Source organism: Erythranthe guttata, chromosome 12, assembly GCF_056151865.1.
Source record: "Erythranthe guttata isolate IM_541 chromosome 12, IM_541, whole genome shotgun sequence".
Taxonomy (NCBI): Eukaryota; Viridiplantae; Streptophyta; class Magnoliopsida; order Lamiales; family Phrymaceae; genus Erythranthe; species Erythranthe guttata.
Window position 1 is genome coordinate 19,402,319 of NC_142544.1, and position 18,612 is coordinate 19,420,930.

The following is an 18,612-nucleotide window of genomic DNA, read 5'->3' on the forward strand; positions in this document are numbered from 1 at the left end:
ACCCCTAGGTATGGTCAATTTACAAAACAACCATTCTTGTTTGGATAATTACATCTACCCCTTATGGTGTCAAATTCAACGTAATCATCTAGATTTTATGTAATGTACTCTAGATTGTACTCACTTTGTGTAAAAATACAGTTTTTGATGCACCACAATCTGATATATACAAGCCAAAAAACACATATTATGATCATATTGCTTCAAAATGTAGAGTTCGAATGGGATAAAACGGGTACAAAAGTGATAGTAGTCCATATAATCTCGAAGATTCCACTAAATTTAAGGACTTGGGTGGTTGTAATTATCCAAACAATAGTAGGTTCCGTCAAATTGTAATTTGACCATACTGAGGGTGGTTGTAATTTACCCTAATAATAAAACTAATAAATAAAAGGTAAAATTAGGTTCGTTTGGGTTCAATTGGGCGAAGGGGAGCGTTACTAAAAGATATCGTTGTCGAAGTAAAAAGAATATTAAGATTGCTCCGTTTAACAAGAGCAGTGGGTCCCACTTTCCGACAATCGCGTAGAGGGAAGGAAAAGGGGGGAACTTTTGCGCAGACTGAATCTGGAAGAAGAAAGAAGAAACTGAAATATCTCTAAAACCTCGAGTGATGGCGGTGCTTCGGGTTGTATGATTTCACGATTTTTTTTTTTTTTTTTTATCAATTTGGCGGAGTAATTTCAAATGGAAATTCCTGGTAGACGATCGAATTACAGTTTGTTGAGCCAAACTCCGGACGAGCCACTGTATCATCAGCCGCCGCCGCCGCCGCCTCAACAGTCGAAATACTCCGCTGCAACCGGCGGAGCAGTTGCGCAACAGCCTTACTACTACGAACCCCTATCCGCGGAGAAGAATAAGTTGAAGTCGGAAAGGGCGGCGGCCTTCGATTGGGACGCGATTGATCAGAGAATGATGCAGGCGCAGCCGCAGCAGAGCCGGATCGGAACGGCGGCGTTTCCGAGCTCGTTCGGGTTGCAGAGGCAGTCAAGTGGGAGCAGCTTCGGTGAGAGCTCGATCTCCGGAGATTATTACATACCTTCGCTGTCGAACCCGGAGGTAGGTCTTAGTCATTTAAGTGACGGCGGCGGCGAATTGAGGGTTAAGGCGGCGGAAACGTCTGGTAGAGGCGGCGGAAGCTCGTCTTCTTCTAAAAGCTGGGCACAGCAAACGGAGGAGAGTTACCAGTTGCAGTTGGCTTTGGCTCTTCGTCTTTCCTCAGAAGCTACGTCTGCTGATGACCCTAATTTTTTGTATCCAGTGCCGGATGAATCTTCATCCCTTGCTTCTTCTGCTGCCTCTGCACAGGCCATTTCTCATCGATTCTGGGTAATATATTTTGTTTACACATGGATTGAATGAAATTGAAGTGCCTGAGAAAAGTCTCCATGGATTTTGAGAATTGAGGCTTAAATGCTGATTCTGAAATGAATTAAGACTTGTTACTCCGGTACAAAATTGATTGTTTGTTTATTGCGGAAAGGAACTTGTCAAAATAAAAATCTGTAGTTTCAGTTATGAGTTTAACTTGTAAAAAAGATGATGTGTGAAAAGTTAATACCACCGCCACATTATTTTTCTTATGGGTTTCATTACTTTGCAAGGAATTTTCTGAAAAAAGAAAGAAAGAAAGAATTTAAGATGCATTTAATGTGTGTTTGTTATTAGTAATACAAAGTAGTGAGTTGGTGCAACCTTTCAGAAATGTTGAGTTGTTGACAGCACTACGGATTTGTTACTAAAATCGATCACATTATGATCCAGTGACCAGAATTTTTTTTTACTTGTGTTTTGGATTCTATTCCGATAGTTTTTGCGAGACGGCTTTTGGAAAAAAAAAAAAGGATATTTGGCTTTAAATTATTCCGATAGTTTTTGCGAGACGGCTTTTGGAAAAACAAAATGAGGATATTTGGCTTTAAATTATTCCGATAGTTTTTGCGTGACGGCTTTTGGAAAAACCAAATAAGGATATTTGGCTTTAAATGGTAAGATACGATCTATGATAATGGATTACAAAATGAATTTTATACAATCTTGCAGCACGTAAAAGTTTCCGAGTCTGCTGTTAACTGTATGAGTTGAAAAATATCCATGTGCTTCATTAGATTTATAAATCTGTTCTTCAGGTAAATGGCTGCTTATCATACTACGACAAAATTCCTGACGGGTTTTACTCCATTCATGGGATGGATCCATATATATGGGCTGTGTGCTCTGACCTTCAGGAAACTGGTCGAATTCCTTCCCTTGAATCATTAAAGACCGTTGATCCAGCCACTCTGTCTTCAGTTGAAGTGATTTCAATAGATCGACGAAATGACCCCAACTTGAGAGAGCTGCAAAATTGGATACATACGGTGTCATCCAGTAGCATCACCACCAAGGAAGTTGTTGACCAGCTCGCAAAGCTAGTTTGCAATAATATGGGGTGAGCACTCTGAAGCTCCTAGTTTAAGTATTCCAGCAAACTCTTCTTGTTGTAACTAGGTTTCTTGTCTTTCCAAGGCGCGCAGCTTCTAGTGGGGAAGATGACTTAATTGCCATCTGGAAAGAATGCAGTGAAGACTTAAAAGATAGCTTGGGCTCTGTTGTGCTCCCTATTGGCAGTCTGTCTGTTGGACTATGCAGACACCGTGTGTTGCTATTTAAAGTATGCTCCCTTTTCTATGAATTATTTATCCTCGTATAGTTTCAAAGCATAATCTCTTGGTTCTGACCTGCCGTTGACCTTAGATCTATCAAATATACAATGTTGGCCTATTTTCTTACGTCACTTGTTTTGTTTGATCATGCCACAAGCAGATAAATGACTTTCTTTTTGCCTATAAGTACTAATATGTGTACCTCTCCACACTTATATTATTTTTGTAAAACAAAGAAAACCTTCTTCTGTTTTCATTTTTTGAAGACTACGCTACGCTATCTTATTTATTTATCTCGTTCTCTTCGTTGTAAAATATAAAAGATAAATAGAAATGATACAACATAATCCAGAAGAACATAAAAGATGGCGATGAAGATTAAAGGTTGGAGTGTGGTTTGAGAGCTTAGCAATTGCACATTCGAGATTGATAAATAGCAATGGAACCTCACCAATCTACCCTACTGTCTAGAACCTAAACCCTTTTATTAAGGCAGGAAATCCTGCCTCAATAAAAAAATTATGTACTTTCACATTTGACTCCTGTTTCTGTAATGTTGTCGGAAAAGAGTAAAGGGAAACAACTTAGTTGACAAATAATTCCCTTGTTATTTTGTTTTGGTTTTCACATCATGTTTTGTATGCAGATTATATTTCTTCCTTTTTTTCTCATTTGTTATGTATCTTTCTTATTTGACATGGTATACTACAAGAATAATTTTCTTTTGCTTTAAGATATACTAATGGAGAACTGGTTTCCCTAAAGAACTTAACACATCAAGATCTTGGCAGGTTTTAGCCGACTTTATTGGCTTACCATGTCGAATTGCCAAAGGATGTAAATATTGTACTCGAGAAGATGCTTCCTCTTGTCTTGTTCGGTTTGAGCTTGACAGGTATATCGTCTTTCTTAAAGTGCTTCTGATATATATGTCTGTGTGCGTGTTCCGTGATAATTCGTGAAGCTAATATCTTAATTGGGTATAGATAATGTGTGAACACTATATTGATCTTCTTTTTACACAATGTTTTTATATGCAATCCGTCCGGTATGTGATAGTACTACAGTGGTGGATAATGGTGTTGAGGGGAGTTACGTTTCAACTGTCAGGGTCTATATTTTGTCAGTGTTGTTATGTTCTTTGTTCAGTTTGTAGTTCGATGGTGATTGGTGAATAATAATGTTTCTCTTGAGTCCGGCTCTCATTTTTTTCTCATTCCTATTCGAGCTACTTTAACTTGTGGGCCTCTCTGTGTTTCAGCTTTTTCACTGCTACAACTTAATAACAAGTGTGGTACATCTATGCTTGTTGGGATTATATATTGAGATGCATACAATTGGCAAACTAATCCATGCTGGTATGGCATTACAGGGAATTTCTTATCGATCTGGTTGAGAAACCAGGATGTTTATCTGAACCTGATTCTTTGCCGAATGGCCCGTCTACAATCTCAATTTCTTCTCCATTGCGTTTTCCACGATTCAAGCAGATGGAGCCTGCAATTGACTTCAGGCTGTTGGCAAAACAGTATTTCATGGATTTTCAATCACTTAACATCACATTTGATGAATCTTTAGCAGGTAATTATCTTATCTGTACATTTGAGTGAATCTCTCCAGCTTTCCTTTGCTGATCCAATTTCAGAAGTTCTCACATGATTCATCAATGTGATAATATGCAACACTTCAAGAACAAAAGTATTTTTATAATTAAATTATTGATGTCCGAGATTTATTCATCAACTCAAGGGTATCTTAGCATAAAGTAACAAGCACATAACAAATACAACCAGAAGATATCATCATTTAAAAAGATGATGACAAAATCTGGCAGAACGGCAGAAGCTTATAGAAATGAAAGAATCCCTTACCAATTTATGCACATCACTGACTAAATTGGGTTAATCGTCATCTTGTATAAGAAAATAATCCTTGAAAGGTTAGGAAAGGAGGGATAAACGACAGAAAAAACAAGAAAATCTGCCAGTCTACTCTAAACTTATTCTAGACTCTTTTTTCACCATTTTTTTTGTTGTACTTAATTTGGGCATTCTTTTCTGTACTCTTAGTTGATACTCCTTGTAAATATGTAATTTCAGCGTATTAACTATGTTGTAATTTCAGTTGCTTAAAATGTATCTAATTCACTTCTCAATTTCTTTTATAACTAAGCCTGTGCGTTTCATTGGCTTGAAATTTTGTTACATGTGACAGCTGGAACTGTTGATGGAGATACGGATGAGTCCATGTTTCCTAAACAAGCGGACATGACTTATGAAGATAGAACTAGCTACCCTCCCGGATCAGGCAATCGAGAAGAAGTTTCCAGTATACCACCTTTACCCACAAATTCCTGGATTAATGTTGATGGTAAAGAATTACTGCTTCAAAAATTATCTAATCACCTGAGTGTTGTGAACTCCACAGATATGGTCAAAGGCTCAGTACCTTTAAAGCTTCTTCCTCCAATGGGGCATAAAGCTGTTCAGCCACTTGTTGTGCAGTCTGATCCAAGAGGAAATACAACTAAAGATATGAGGTTTGGTGAAGGAGGTTTATTAGGCCCATCTAAATCAAGTGGAGAACTGGCCTTTGATGTTGAAGATCTCAACATTCCTTGGAGTGATCTAGTTCTGAAAGAGAGAATTGGGGCAGGTATTTTTATCTGCTTCCTTGAAACATTCATCTTTATAAACTTTAGTTTAATCCTGTCACAGTTTGGAAAAGGTAGCAATTTTGTATTCTTCAAGTGTGCTTAACGATTTGGCTTGACTTTTGCAGGTTCTTTTGGCACAGTTCATCGTGCTGAATGGAATGGCAGTGTAAGAAATCTTATCTGGGCTTCGAATGTTGACGCTACATATATTTGTTTCTTTTTGCCCTTTGAACTCTTTCCGGGAGTTGCTATTTTTGATAATCAATCTGAATCGATTAATTTAGTCACGATCTGAATATTATTAATTATCCTTTATTCTACTATCATGCTTCAATGCCAATAAATTTTAAATCTTGTAAGACCTGACCTCTACCAGGATGTTGCCGTGAAGATTCTTATGGAACAAGATTTTCATGCAGAACGATGCAAGGAATTTTTACGAGAGGTAGCTAATTCTCTATAATCTACTGTAACTTCCCTCTTCTATTGTCTTTTAGCATCATTTTTTTGGTGGCTTAGGTGGCAATCATGAAAAGATTGCGGCATCCGAATATTGTGCTTTTGATGGGTGCTGTGACGCAGCCACCAAACTTGTCCATAGTAACAGAATATTTATCAAGGTATATATTTTTAGTTTGGAACTTTGGATGTTAATTTTCATAGTTAATCATTGAAAATTCTCTTTCTCCAGTTTTAAGCTCCAAGGGAACCTTCGAGTTCGAATCATAGCACTGTTCTAACCGTTTGTGTTTTCCTTTCTCTCCAGGGGTAGTCTGTATAGACTTTTGCATAAGCAGGGAGAAGTCTTGGATGAGAGGCGTCGATTGAGCATGGCTTATGATGTGGTACTTGTTCAATTTTCTTTTAAGCAGGCCTAATTCCTCTTTATCTCCACCCCCCCCCCCCCCCCCCCCCCCCAACACCTTTTGATGGTTTGGCCTGACTACCTATACTTATTGGTCAGGCAAAAGGGATGAACTATCTTCATAGACGCAATCCTCCAATTGTCCATAGAGACTTGAAGTCTCCTAATCTTTTAGTTGACCGGAAGTATACCGTGAAGGTGAGAAAATGTTTATCTTAAGCATCATATTGCCGCATCTTATATTCTGACTGAATACTGTGGGTAAACATGTTGAGAAAACTGAAGTGACCTTAACGTAAAAGAAATACATATTAAAATATAAAAAGTTGCAAAAGGCAGATGAGACGATAGTGAGGTGAAATATTCTTGAAGCTTTTATTTCTTGTAAGGACTAAGGAGAAGGAAAAAGTCAAAGAGATTTATTCTTGAAGGTTTTATTTCTTGTACAGCGATGATAGATATTTTGAGGAAATAAGCTATGCTACAAATGTTTCTGATTTAAAATGTTATGATTTATTCTCTCTCAAAATCTCCATTGTTCCTTTGCTCCAAACTTCTTGTAAAATAAGCGGTGTAAGTGGTCTTCCTCATAGCATCCTTTCTCTCCTGGATTGCCTCTAGTAGCAATCGTGAGCATCTGCATCTTAATTTCAATTTATTTGAAGCCAGTAGGATATGTAAATGCATTCTAGTCAAATGTGTCATTATTCATATCAAACTTTACACATCGACTAAATTTCTTTGTAATTTTGTTTCTTTGCATAGATCCTTATCTGTGTTATGTCTGCATCAGGTCTGTGATTTTGGCCTTTCCCGTTTAAAAGCAAACACGTTTCTTTCATCCAAGTCTGCTGCTGGAACTGTAAGTTAAATTACTTCCATGCAATAACCTGATAATCTAATACCACCTTTTATTCTAGTTGGGAATTTTTCATTGGATAAAAAATATTTTTTCTATTCATGTAGCCTGAATGGATGGCACCTGAAGTCCTCCGTGATGAACCATCAAATGAAAAATCAGATGTTTACAGTTTTGGTGTGATTTTGTGGGAGCTGGCGACCTTGCAGCAACCGTGGTTTAACTTGAATCCCGCTCAGGTCGGTGATTTGGCTTTATTGTTGAATTGTTTGTAGTTAAATTGAAGGACTTAACATTATTTCTGTAACTTTAGGTTGTAGCTGCTGTTGGTTTTAAAGGAAAAAGGCTCGACATTCCAAACGACATGAATCCTCAAGTTGCAGCTATAATTATAGCCTGCTGGGCAAAGTAAGCGAAATATCTGGTTTCGCATAATGTTTTAAGAGGATTTTTTTTTTGTGTCCTAACTTTGTTAATAAAACTGCAGCGAGCCCTGGAAACGACCCTCGTTTTCCAGTATCATGGAATCTTTGAGACCGCTGATTAAATCACCCTCAGCAGCTCAATCGAGTCGTGCTGAAATACATTCTCTGACGTGACAAACACTTTTGGCAATCGCTGAAACTCATTTTTTTTGTCTGATGACATTAAGTTCTAATGCTCCAGTTTCTGGCAGGAAGGCCTTTCAGATTAAGGTTTGTCTAACGACTTTATCTTTGTTTCTGAGTAAACTCTGTTAGAAATACGACAAACATATTTTCCATTTTATAGCTCTCCCCACAACAATTCAACTCATGCCCTCATCTATGTATCTGTAGGTGTTCCTGTGTGCGTAACCGATGTTGTTCAAGAAGCTACTGTCATTCTTAAGGGATCGTTAGAATTTGCTAAGCCAATTGTTTAGCCCAAGTAAAATCAATTGATGCCACAAAATAAGTGTATTCATGTAATAATCAGTTAATACATTCTGTATTTTATGTGCATTGTAGCAAATGGACTGATTCATATAATCATTTTTTATGTTTACATCCTTCACTAATGTAACCAACAGAAAATTACTACAACACTGCAGAAAATTGCGAAAAAATAATGGAACTCAAACAAGTGGAAATCATGTATAATGAAATAAAATTATAACGACACAAGGCATAAAAGAAAAAGGCCTTCGATTCTACTACTCATTAAAAGGATACCCTTCATCCGCCTGCAATGGAATGTCCCAAACATCTGAAAAACGACCTAATTCGGGCACGGAGTAATTACCGACATCACTCCAAAACTCATTAGTGGAACTACCAATACCAGCACCAGATTCAAAACCCTTGCTCCAAATTGCATCCTCCACTTCAGTCATACTTGCAGCAGCAGCCTTCTCCTTCGCCACGTCATCAGGGAACGAGATGAAATACTCGGGCATGGATTCTGGCAAGGGACCCAAAACAGCCTTTCCTTTAAGATAATGATCTTGAGCAAAATCCTCAACCTCAAACGACACATCTTTTGTATCAGATACTTTGTTCTCTCCTATTGGTTCACTGCCCTGGTGTTTCACAAATTTTCGCATTGTTTTGGGGGTGGTAATGGATTTCTGCCCCCCCTTTTGGTGAATACGAGATAGTAAAGACGGGTTCTTGAAGATTTTGCCCAAGAAAGAAACCATCTGCTTCTGCCTCTTCTCGGCTGTGTGGAGCTTTTCGTTGACAGTTTCCATGCGCTGAACAGTGCCTCTTTGCTGGTGCTGCAATTCGATTACCTCACGCATCATTGAACTTCTCTCTCTCCTCAAACGTTCGATTTCGCCTTCCAATACAGCTGCTTTGCCTTCCTCTCCAGAAGAGCTTCCGATCTGCTGTGGCTGAGATGATTTTCGCCTTTGGATATTTTTCAACAGATGCCTCTGCCCTCTTACGAAACCTTCACTTGCAAACTCCCACTTGTCTGTATCTATTTTACGAAATCCCTGTATATAATTCAAAAAAAAAAAATGCACTCAAATTACTCAGATGAAAAAACGAGATTTCTCACGATAAGCACAAGAACAACTTGACGATCAAAGTTAGCAACACAGTATAATCAAATTGGATCAGTACAGTTATACATTCGAATATGAGTTCACGTAAGAAATCAATCGACATAAGCAAATGTTCAAATAAAAGATTGAAACCTACCTGTCAAGGTACGTACGGACTTTCCAGTTCCGCTAGTTGTTCGGAAGAGGAGGATGTGGTGGTGGTGGTGGTTCATAATTGTGATGTAGATAATAGTAACTTCTCACCGTTAAACTAAAACTAATAAAAATAAGTCCGATGCACCACCACGGTTCAAACGGACTTCTGCAACCTTTACAGACAAGATTAAATTCTCAAACAAAATATCATTAATGCCCAATATATTTATTTACACATGACGAACATCAAATCGGGAATTATGTCCGACACTACTACAGCAAGCTCTTCATGAATCTAGGCTACATATTTACAACTTCATCAAGAACATTCGTAAACACAAATTACAACAAACAAGTCCTACAAATATACAAAAGACAGATCAAAAAATTACATAGGAGAAATAATAGCAAACAAAAAAACAAAAAAGAATCTCAGATAGCAAGCATCCTAATGCTAGTGGTAAATGAAATCGATACCCACATATGTATTGAGCTGACGAACAAAGCTTGAGAAATTCCTGTGCTTGAAATGCCTCGGCAGTATCATCCTCGCAAATTCTATTGGGTCCCACACCACAAAGCTGTTATCTTTTTTACCCCAAGAGATTATGGAATCAAGTGAAGGATCATCTACCAAATCAAATGTCTTGCCCAGAAATGGCGGAATTGGAGTTTCATACAAGGACTCCAACGGGTGGGGCAAAGCCCGTAAACCCTCGGGTTTGGATTCGAATTCGGGTTCAAAGCAACCGAAACCTAAGAAAGGGGAAAATGGCGGCTCGGGGAATGCAGACGCCATTGATGAAGGCAAAGGAAAAGATAACGGAGTAGGAATTTTCTGATTATCATCGGAATCCATCACAATTTTCAGTGGGGTTTTTGAAGAGTGGTGGCGAATTGAAGTGTGTGGGTGGTATATATATATATAGGTATTGCCGACTGAAAACGCAACCAATAAATAAAATGGGTAAGGCGGTGGAAAGTTGTGGTGGTTGCCTCCCACTTTCCTCCACTCCAGTAAACATCATTGCTTCTATCTGCTAATTTATTTAATTTTCAGGACCAATTAAAAAAAATTACGAGGAGATATTTTTTAGGGTTTTGAGGAGAGGGTGTTTTGATGTGACAGTTCTTCAGTAGGCCCGCCGTCCGCGCTTTCCTGATACTGTTGGTGGTTTGAATTTGTAGGCGGCGACACCTGAGCCTGTGGTTTTCTCCTCCTCCTCCTCCAGCCAATCAGGTTTTTTTGCTTTGATTTATGGACTTTTTTTTTTCTTCAGATATTTTTGATTTTTTGAGGGACCACACGGCAAATACTTTTTCTTCCGAATTAAGTAGTTTACTGTGCTTTGCTTTATCGACTTGGGAATTTGTCCTCTCTGGTCAACACACACGTGCAAATTGCGTGAGATTTTGTTTTATTAGAAGCTGTTTTAACTTTTAGTCCTTTTTTTTAAGTTTATCTTACAATTAGCTCCATAATTCATGAGAAATGTCTTCAATGTCCATTATTACAACTACACTACTTTTTTACTTCTAAAAACGCTGATGCTCACAAAGACGTGTCTATCCGAATAAGTTTTCAATAATGTTTATTTATTTATTTTCCTCAAAACATTTTTTGATATTGTTTATTTCACCAAAGCACATTTTTCATAAACGTATTCCTAGGGGCATATTCAAACATCAATAACTTTATATTTGAATTCATTGTAGTCACAATATTGTGAAGTTCTGCGAGAGAAACCGACGACGAGATAAGACCGTAAAACCAAGGAAGAAGAAAGAGTAGGATGGGAAGTTTCGTCAAATTTCCCTTGCAGTTCAGAGTCGTTGCATACCATATTTTGAAGGCTCGATTTCTTGTTCATAACAAATTGCATAGCTATTGAAAATTAGTCCCACCCCATATATAAACCCTTAAATTATACAAAATTTGTTCTTTCGTTGTCGGAATTGTACGGTGGAATATTATGATTCGACAAATTTGCACGATTTTGAGGAATTGTACGATAAGGGTATTGTGATTCCTTATTGTCAGAGAATGTTTGTTCTTATACATTCAATATCCAATAGAGAAGAAAAAGGAAATACAAACTCTTTTAATGAAGGATATTTCAGAATTTTCGAGTGGGTAGAAAGCCAATTGTAAGCAAAACAAAAAACGGGAAAAATACAGTTTCTAAAGTATAGTATATGAAAACGAAAAGGAATTTACGAGCTAAAATCTCTTTATTAAAGTGGAGGAATTGGGGGAGTTTCTAAGTCTTTAATAAAACATATAATTTTTTATTATTTATTATAATTTAAAACTTGTAGATTCCCAAGTATTGAATAAAACATATATATTTTTTTTATTATTTATTATAATTTAAAAAGAAAAAGGAAAAAAAGATAAAATAGGATTGGGCTGTAGAAAGGTAGAAGTAGCCCAATTCGCTTTCAATTCAACGTGAGCCAATTATCACATCTCCGCCGGCCCAACCCAGATAACGGTAACGTTCGGCTGCCGTAACGGGCCTCGCCCCTTTCCGTCGTCTTTAACCGGGAAATAAGTACATCTCATTAGGCGCGTTGTACACTGTTCCCAAATCACAATCATCGGAAACCCTATCTCTCGCCACTTTCTCTCTCTACCCCTCCCCCCCCCCTCTCTCTCTCTCTTATTCCGGCGACTCAAAGTTCGCGAATTGTATTTTTTTTAGGATATTTTTTATTTCTTCTTGTACTATTAGAAATTCTTTGTTTGTACATGTACGTTTCAATTCGTTAACAGCTGGAGTTAGGGTTGCTTGTTTTCTGTGAACTTTTTGTAATACTCGTCAATTGAATAGTTTTTGCTACTAATCTTTGTATTGAGTTTTCAGTTATTGTTAATTAGAAAAACAGATATTATTTTTGATGTAATAGTATAGGGCCGACGATGAACAATTGTAAAATAGGGTTAGGTTTTTTGTGATCTGTGATGGAAATGGAGAGTACGCGTAGAGCATTTGATAGATCTATGTCGAAGGAACCGGGACTCAAGAAACCTAGGCTCATCGAAGATCCAACAGCTCAAGATCGAATCTCCAATGGCCGTGGTGGATTGGTTCAAAGGCCGACCGTTTCGAACTCCGGCATCGGTGGAGGCTCGCGGGTCCAGAGCGGTGACTCTATGCGTGGGCCCTACCAGCACCAGGCAGCGCCGCAGTTGCATCAGGAGCTGGTGACTCAGTACAAGACTGCGTTAGCTGAGCTGACTTTCAACTCAAAGCCGATAATAACGAATTTGACGATTATTGCCGGTGAGAGTTCGCATGCTGCCAAGGCCATTGCAGCCACTATCTGCACCAATATTATTGAGGTGACTCTGATTTTTCACTTTTTATAGTTTTTGCTGGTAGCTTTAGTCATATTTGATGCTACTCAAATTGTAAAGATGTATAGTTGTAAAATTAGTTGCGGTTATTGTATATTTTGCTTTATGATGGTGTGTCAAGAAGTACCAATTTTTTGCTTTTGGAAGGTTTTAAATTTGCTTTGAAATTCTTCCAATCATACCCATCGATGCATCTTCTATCAGAACTATTGATTTGAAGATATGGATTGACAGCGCCAAAAAGGCTACATGATTAAAATTTGACTAACTATTGCCACTGCCACAACCGGTAATAAGTGGATTCGAATTAATATACAACTAATCGCATCCATCTCTGATGGCAAAGATGTGAGGAAGCTCAAATCGAATACTTTACATTGTTGTTACAACTTACACGCTAAGTTGCTGTTGTATTTGGTTATTGAAATAGTTCGAATTGTATTTCTTTGATATTGTGGCCGCTTGGACTCATCAATTGGCATTTATGATTCTTTAGTTTTACTATGTCCAGAGTCTGTTCATTATTTGTTTGAGTGATCAGCAATTTCAGCGTAGAGTAATTTTTATATTCTCTCTTGTAATAGGGGCTTTTTGCCTCTTGTATTAAGGGGTTTCTACAGCCTCATATGGTAGGAGTTGATCATATGTATGGTACCATGGATATTCTTACTTGTAGAATTGTTTGTGTTAGTGCGACTGTCTTGTTATATAAGTGCTGCTTGTCTGTGATTGCATTTTTTTCTTATCTATATCATGTGGGTTAAAATACAATGCTTCTTAGATGTTTAGATCTGTCATTGAGATGATTGTTCAAAGCCAAATACAGTGTAATTTCATTCACGATTTGATTAAACCAATGTAAACTGGATGGTGTACGGCTATTAGTCGTATTTTTCATCTTTGTGGATTTTTTATTGCATATGTTCCAACTACTGTTCTGGTTTTAAGGATAAATCAGATATTCAAAAGTGGTAAAGAGCTAATTTGGTGTTGATGGTGATAATTATGTCTCTAATTATCGAAGAAAACGTGAAAGAGGTTTTGTATCAACCACATTTCAGCTTTAATCTGGTCGGAATTGTCACTTCAGAATGTTCTGTGGCCCTTTGTCATTGGATAAATTTGGGAACTTCAAAAATTGAAATCCGGTTCCTGTTGTATTTTAGCTCCCCTTCTTTTCTGGCTTGTTGTTTTGCACCCATTATTTGTTACAGTTGTTATTTTGGTATCCAAACTTCTATTTGTGGAAATGTTACCTGATCTATGGAATTCATTTACAGGTTCCTAGTGAGCAAAAACTGCCTTCTCTGTATTTATTAGACAGTATTGTGAAGAACATTGGGAAGGATTACATAAGATACTTTGCTTCCAGATTACCCGAGGTTAGATTTTGCGATATCATTTGTTGTTTGTCATTACCCGAGAAACAAAATTGCATCATTAAGTATTCATCACTCCTTGCATATCCTTTCAAGTTTCAATATATACTACTCTATTATCACTCAATTTCATGAGGGATTTAATGGTGACAAAAGTGGGATCCCCTCCAATCGCTAATAATTTATTTCCTGTTGTTAGTTGGGGGAGCTACTTTTTGGGTGATGCCTCGTTGTCTTAATTTTTTCATTATTATTCCCATAGGTGACACTTTTGGGTACATTTACCAGGTTTTCTGCAAGGCATACAGGCAGGTTGAACCTGCGATACATCAGGGTATGCGCCACCTTTTTGGAACCTGGAAAGGAGTCTTCCCTCCTCAGACACTTCAGATGATTGAGAACGAGCTTGGATTCAATACTGCGGCAAATGGTTCACCATCAAGAACAACGTCTAGGCAGGACTCGCAAGCTCAACGTCCTGCACATAGCATTCATGTAAATCCTAAGTATTTGGAGGCAAGGCGACTGCAGACCACCAGGGTAAGGAGGACATGACAAGCTTTATATAACCATTTTTTACAAATATTATTGGCATTCGCACTAAATGATTATAAATTGTAATTTGTTCTTCTATTATTTTTCTTTTTAGCTTTTTGTTTTCATTAGCCTCTTTAAAGTAAGGTTCACAGTACACTTCACTATGCCTTCTTCCTAATCCGCCCCAATATCTCCAAGTACACACGATTGTGCTTCAGATATTAGAAGTTAGAACTTAAAATAATAGCGCATTATCGTGAGTTTATCCTTCTGAGTCTTGTATTTTGCCTTTCAAAATTCTAGATCACGAAGATTAACACATAATTTTTTATCCTTGCTTTATGGTTTATCAAATAATTAAAATGGTGGTGGCTAATTACACTTTCTATCCAAATTCACTTGTACCGACTTAATCGGTTGCAGGCGAGAGATTCTGTCAGCGATTCTGGTGAAGCGCTGTTGACCTCGCATGAGGATGTTGAAGAACTTGAGAGAGCAGCTAGTATTAGTTCAGGTAGATCATGGGCTGATCCTTATGCTAAGGTACAGGGGCAAAATTTAATCTTTTCACGCATTTTGTACTCAATAGTTGTTAAAGGCTCAAGGTGCACCACAACACAAATAACTGTGTTCGTGCTTTATTTTCCGTGTCTTTTCTGAGTTACTCAATACTTGCAGCCCATTCAGCATCACCACAGAGATCAAGTCAATGGGCCAGTTCGTGGCAAAAGTTCAAGTGTACCGTATTCAGATTCTGAATATGGTTCCAGTGTATTAGGGCGTCCAGGCTTGGAAACTGGCAGGGTAGTTGAAAATCTTAAAGAGCGAGGATATGACAGGTCTTGGTATGAATCGGGAAGTAATGTGACTGGGATGTCGCATCAGAAAAATGGTTTTGGTCTGAAACGTGGATTTGAAGGCTATGCTGGCCACGAGTCTGCAAATTCCGACTCAGATCTACAGCTTAATCAAAAAATAGTTGGTAGGAACACGATCGAGATGAGTGAGAACTGGAAGAACTCTGAGGAAGAGGAGTATATGTGGGACGAGATGAACTCTAGATCCACTGTACGCGATGCAGAGGATGCTTCTAAAGATCACTGGGGACCTGATAATCATGTTCAATTGGTAAGTTTTTTTAAGGTTAGGGGAAGCATAGTTGGAGCAATAGCGCAAAGTTTCTTTTATCTCTTTTCTATGGTTGCCATACCATATTGAAAAAGAATTTTGTTTCAAAATTGTTTAGCTGCTGCCTGCACTTCCGTCTGCTATGTTTAGAAATGGCCTTTCCCCTTCTGTTTGTGATTTGTAGTTTAAAAGTTCTTTTACTCACTTTGTTGTAATGATTGGCTATATTCTCACTGTCTCAGTCAATGATTAAATTTTGGTGGGCCTTGTGCAGGACTTTCACAGCCATCTTCGAAGGCCACAGAATATACATGATATTGGGTCAAGGGACGACGATGAAGCCTCAGCTGATTCAATATCTATGGATTTGGGCCAATTAGCTTCTGGTACTCAAATGCCTTTGTGGTCACGAAAGCTACATCCGACAGAAGGTATGATGCTTTCAGAAGGTGGTAAAAGCGTATCAGGTTACTCTGAGGCATATCCTACGGTGTTAAAAAACTCTCAAACTGCAGTGGGTAGGGCACATTCTCAGTCTCATCTGAGCCCATCTCATATTGGGGGTTCAAGCTTTAAGCCTTCAACAAATCCGATGCTAGTACCTAAAGTTGCTATAACACAACAGGGGAAGATTCCTGGAGCAGCACCATCCTCAAAACGATCGGTAATCCCCCAACGGCCTCCATCACCTTCTTTTCCGAATCAACTACTAAATAATTTTGCTGAGCGCAACCAGACCTCTGTTGGCCCTCCGACTGATCCAAGAAGGCCTCTGGGTCAGACTAGCAGACAGAAATTGCAGCCCCAAAGTTTGCGGTCTTCTTCTACTCTGATACCTTCTGTTCAGCAGAGGAAAAACATTCCCTCTACTCAAAAGAGAAATCTTGAAGTCTCTGAATTAGATATGCCGTCACAAGTTTCGGGCTCTGAAAGTCGTTCGATGAGGGGGAATTCATCATCAGACCAATCGAATCCTCTTACTGTTCACTCCCCTAGCAAATCTATTAGTAGCATTTCATTGGACGCTGTAGTTAAAAGTGGAATACAAGGTATTGGAAGCAAATTGCTACCTACGGGTTCTAAGAAAAAGGTAGAACATCCATCCTTGCCAACTGGGCTACCTCCCTTATCATTAGCAGGTATTGGCTCAGAACAGACACCGAGTGCAGTTAGTTCCTCCTCTAATCCCTTTTCTAGTCTGTTAAGCTCACTGGTTGCTAAAGGTTTGATATCTTCTTCCAAGCCTGATTCGCTGATGCCTGCCTCAACTATGGTACCTGTGGACAAAGTTCCCGCAGTTGCAACCTCTAGTTCAAGTCCAGTTTCTTCTGTTCCATTCACTATACCAAAACCTCTTGTCTCTATCACAAATATACCTTCTTCTTCACTTGAGCCTGCTGTTAAGACTTCTAATGATCTGCCCCAGTCGACAGATAAAATAAAACAGCTCATTGGTTTTGAATTCAAACCCGATGTAGTTCGTAATTCGCATCCAGATGTGATCAGTGATCTTGTCTCAGACCTTCCACATGAGTGCAGCATATGCGGTCTTAGATTTAAACTCCAAGAACGGCTTGGTAGACACATGGAGTGGCATGCGTCGAAGTTTTCTGATTATAATCCTAATAGCAATATGTCAAGAAAGTGGTACGCCAGTGTAGTTGATTGGGTTGCAGGAATTGGTCTCCTTCATCTTCAAGGTAGTCCTTTGGACATGTTAGAAACTTCAGGTGAAATGTTGGAAACTTGTGAGCAAATGGTCCCTGCCGATGAGAGTCAATGCGCATGTATTTTGTGTGGTGAATTGTTTGAAGACTTCTACAGTCAAGAAAGGGATGAATGGATGTACAAGGCAGCTGTTTACTTGACCATACCATCCTCAGAGTCGGATGAAAGGATTGCAACTAGTAATGATAGTGCCATTCTAGGTCCTATAGTCCATGCTAATTGCGTATCGAAAGATTCGATTCATGACTTGGGACTCGTTTCTGATGTCAAATTGGTAAGCACTTATTGCTTTCCTTGTTCATTTTTGCAATTGATAAAAAAGTTCTCGTGTGAGGTATATCCTACAGTGCTCCAGTGACATAAGTTATTGGTTAAAATACGTTTATTTTGACTTTTAGATGCGATGAGGTCTAATCTAATACTTTTTAACACCGCTAATAATATCAATTTTGTTAGCTTTACAAAGAGTAAATATTCTACTACAAAGTACTTGCTGCTAAATTTACTTTGTCTTTCGCAACCTGTTAATATTCGTCATTCAAAGAAGCTGATTGGGGGTACTTGACTATCTCTCTTGGTTCATTCTGCAGGAAAATGATGTGTAACAACATTTCAAGGTGAGATTGATCGATATAATGTTGCACGTTATGGTTTCAAAAGACTGAACTGTAATTTTTTATACAATCACTATCCATGAGTGCATCATGGCAGGCAAGTTGGATAGAAATTTTGTATGTTTTATCATTCAGCTCATATTGTATTGCCTTATTAAAAGGGCTGATGTGGGAAAGTGGATCAAACTCCATAAGAACCTCGTGACATACAATTGATACCTCCTGCACTTTGTAGGCTGTTGCCTGTACCTCTCTCTCAGCCTGACGAGGTTCTTTTCGTTCTTCTTGTATCCCAATGGAAGGGGAAAATACATATATATTGGCGACTGACTGATCGTTATTAAGCGTCATTTTCTTGTTTGTTTGCTTGCTTTAGTATATATTTTATCACCGACCAAATATTTAATCTACGTTCTGTCATTTTTCTTATTACATGTTTGAAGTACACTTTAGCAGCAGCAGCAGTTTAGTTTGTGTTTGACAGTGAGCAACTAAAGATTTCGTGTTTTTCTCGTCTCCTATTCGTAGTTTTTTTTTTTTTTTTATTGTTGTCTTGTAAGCATTTGTGAACATATGTTATGCTTTTATCTTGTATGCTTATCCGTTCAGAAACATCGAAACGAATTTATCAATTTCAGTTCCAACGGCATCAATGCGTGCCGTGCCA

The 18,612-nt window shown here is 38.3% G+C and overlaps 3 protein-coding genes across 4 annotated transcripts; 2 read left to right on the forward strand and 1 right to left on the reverse strand.

The window, feature by feature from the left end:
* The first annotated feature begins 384 nt into the window (after nt 1-384).
* On the forward strand, nt 385-8,057 carry LOC105956746 (serine/threonine-protein kinase CTR1). 2 transcript variants are annotated; one of them, XM_012980641.2, is made up of 17 exons: nt 385-1,335; nt 2,136-2,437; nt 2,515-2,659; nt 3,443-3,546; nt 4,024-4,232; nt 4,866-4,979; nt 5,079-5,306; nt 5,433-5,473; nt 5,684-5,752; nt 5,827-5,927; nt 6,074-6,152; nt 6,272-6,370; nt 6,966-7,034; nt 7,139-7,270; nt 7,345-7,439; nt 7,519-7,726; nt 7,850-8,057. In XM_012980641.2, the coding sequence occupies exons 1-16, from the start codon at nt 691-693 to the stop codon at nt 7,628-7,630; spliced, it is 2,544 nt and encodes an 847-aa protein (XP_012836095.2). In that variant the 5' UTR covers nt 385-690; the 3' UTR covers nt 7,631-7,726; nt 7,850-8,057. The 2 variants fall into 2 exon arrangements, with proteins under 2 accessions (XP_012836095.2, XP_012836094.2); XM_012980640.2 differs by having other exon boundaries at nt 412-1,335; nt 4,866-5,306.
* A 50-nt stretch (nt 8,058-8,107) lies between these two features.
* Nucleotides 8,108-10,382, reverse strand: LOC105956747 (heat stress transcription factor A-3). Its single transcript, XM_012980642.2, has 2 exons — nt 9,680-10,382; nt 8,108-8,991 (listed from the first exon to the last, which is right to left on the reverse strand). Exons 1-2 carry the CDS (start codon nt 10,055-10,057, stop codon nt 8,206-8,208), a joined length of 1,164 nt encoding a protein of 387 aa, XP_012836096.2. The 5' UTR covers nt 10,058-10,382; the 3' UTR covers nt 8,108-8,205.
* A 1,249-nt stretch (nt 10,383-11,631) lies between these two features.
* LOC105956748 (pre-mRNA cleavage complex 2 Pcf11-like protein) lies at nt 11,632-18,466 on the forward strand. Its single transcript, XM_012980644.2, has 7 exons — nt 11,632-12,544; nt 13,840-13,941; nt 14,227-14,478; nt 14,899-15,018; nt 15,154-15,603; nt 15,878-17,605; nt 17,922-18,466. Exons 1-7 carry the CDS (start codon nt 12,164-12,166, stop codon nt 17,934-17,936), a joined length of 3,048 nt encoding a protein of 1,015 aa, XP_012836098.2. The 5' UTR covers nt 11,632-12,163; the 3' UTR covers nt 17,937-18,466.
* The last annotated feature ends 146 nt before the right edge of the window (nt 18,467-18,612 follow it).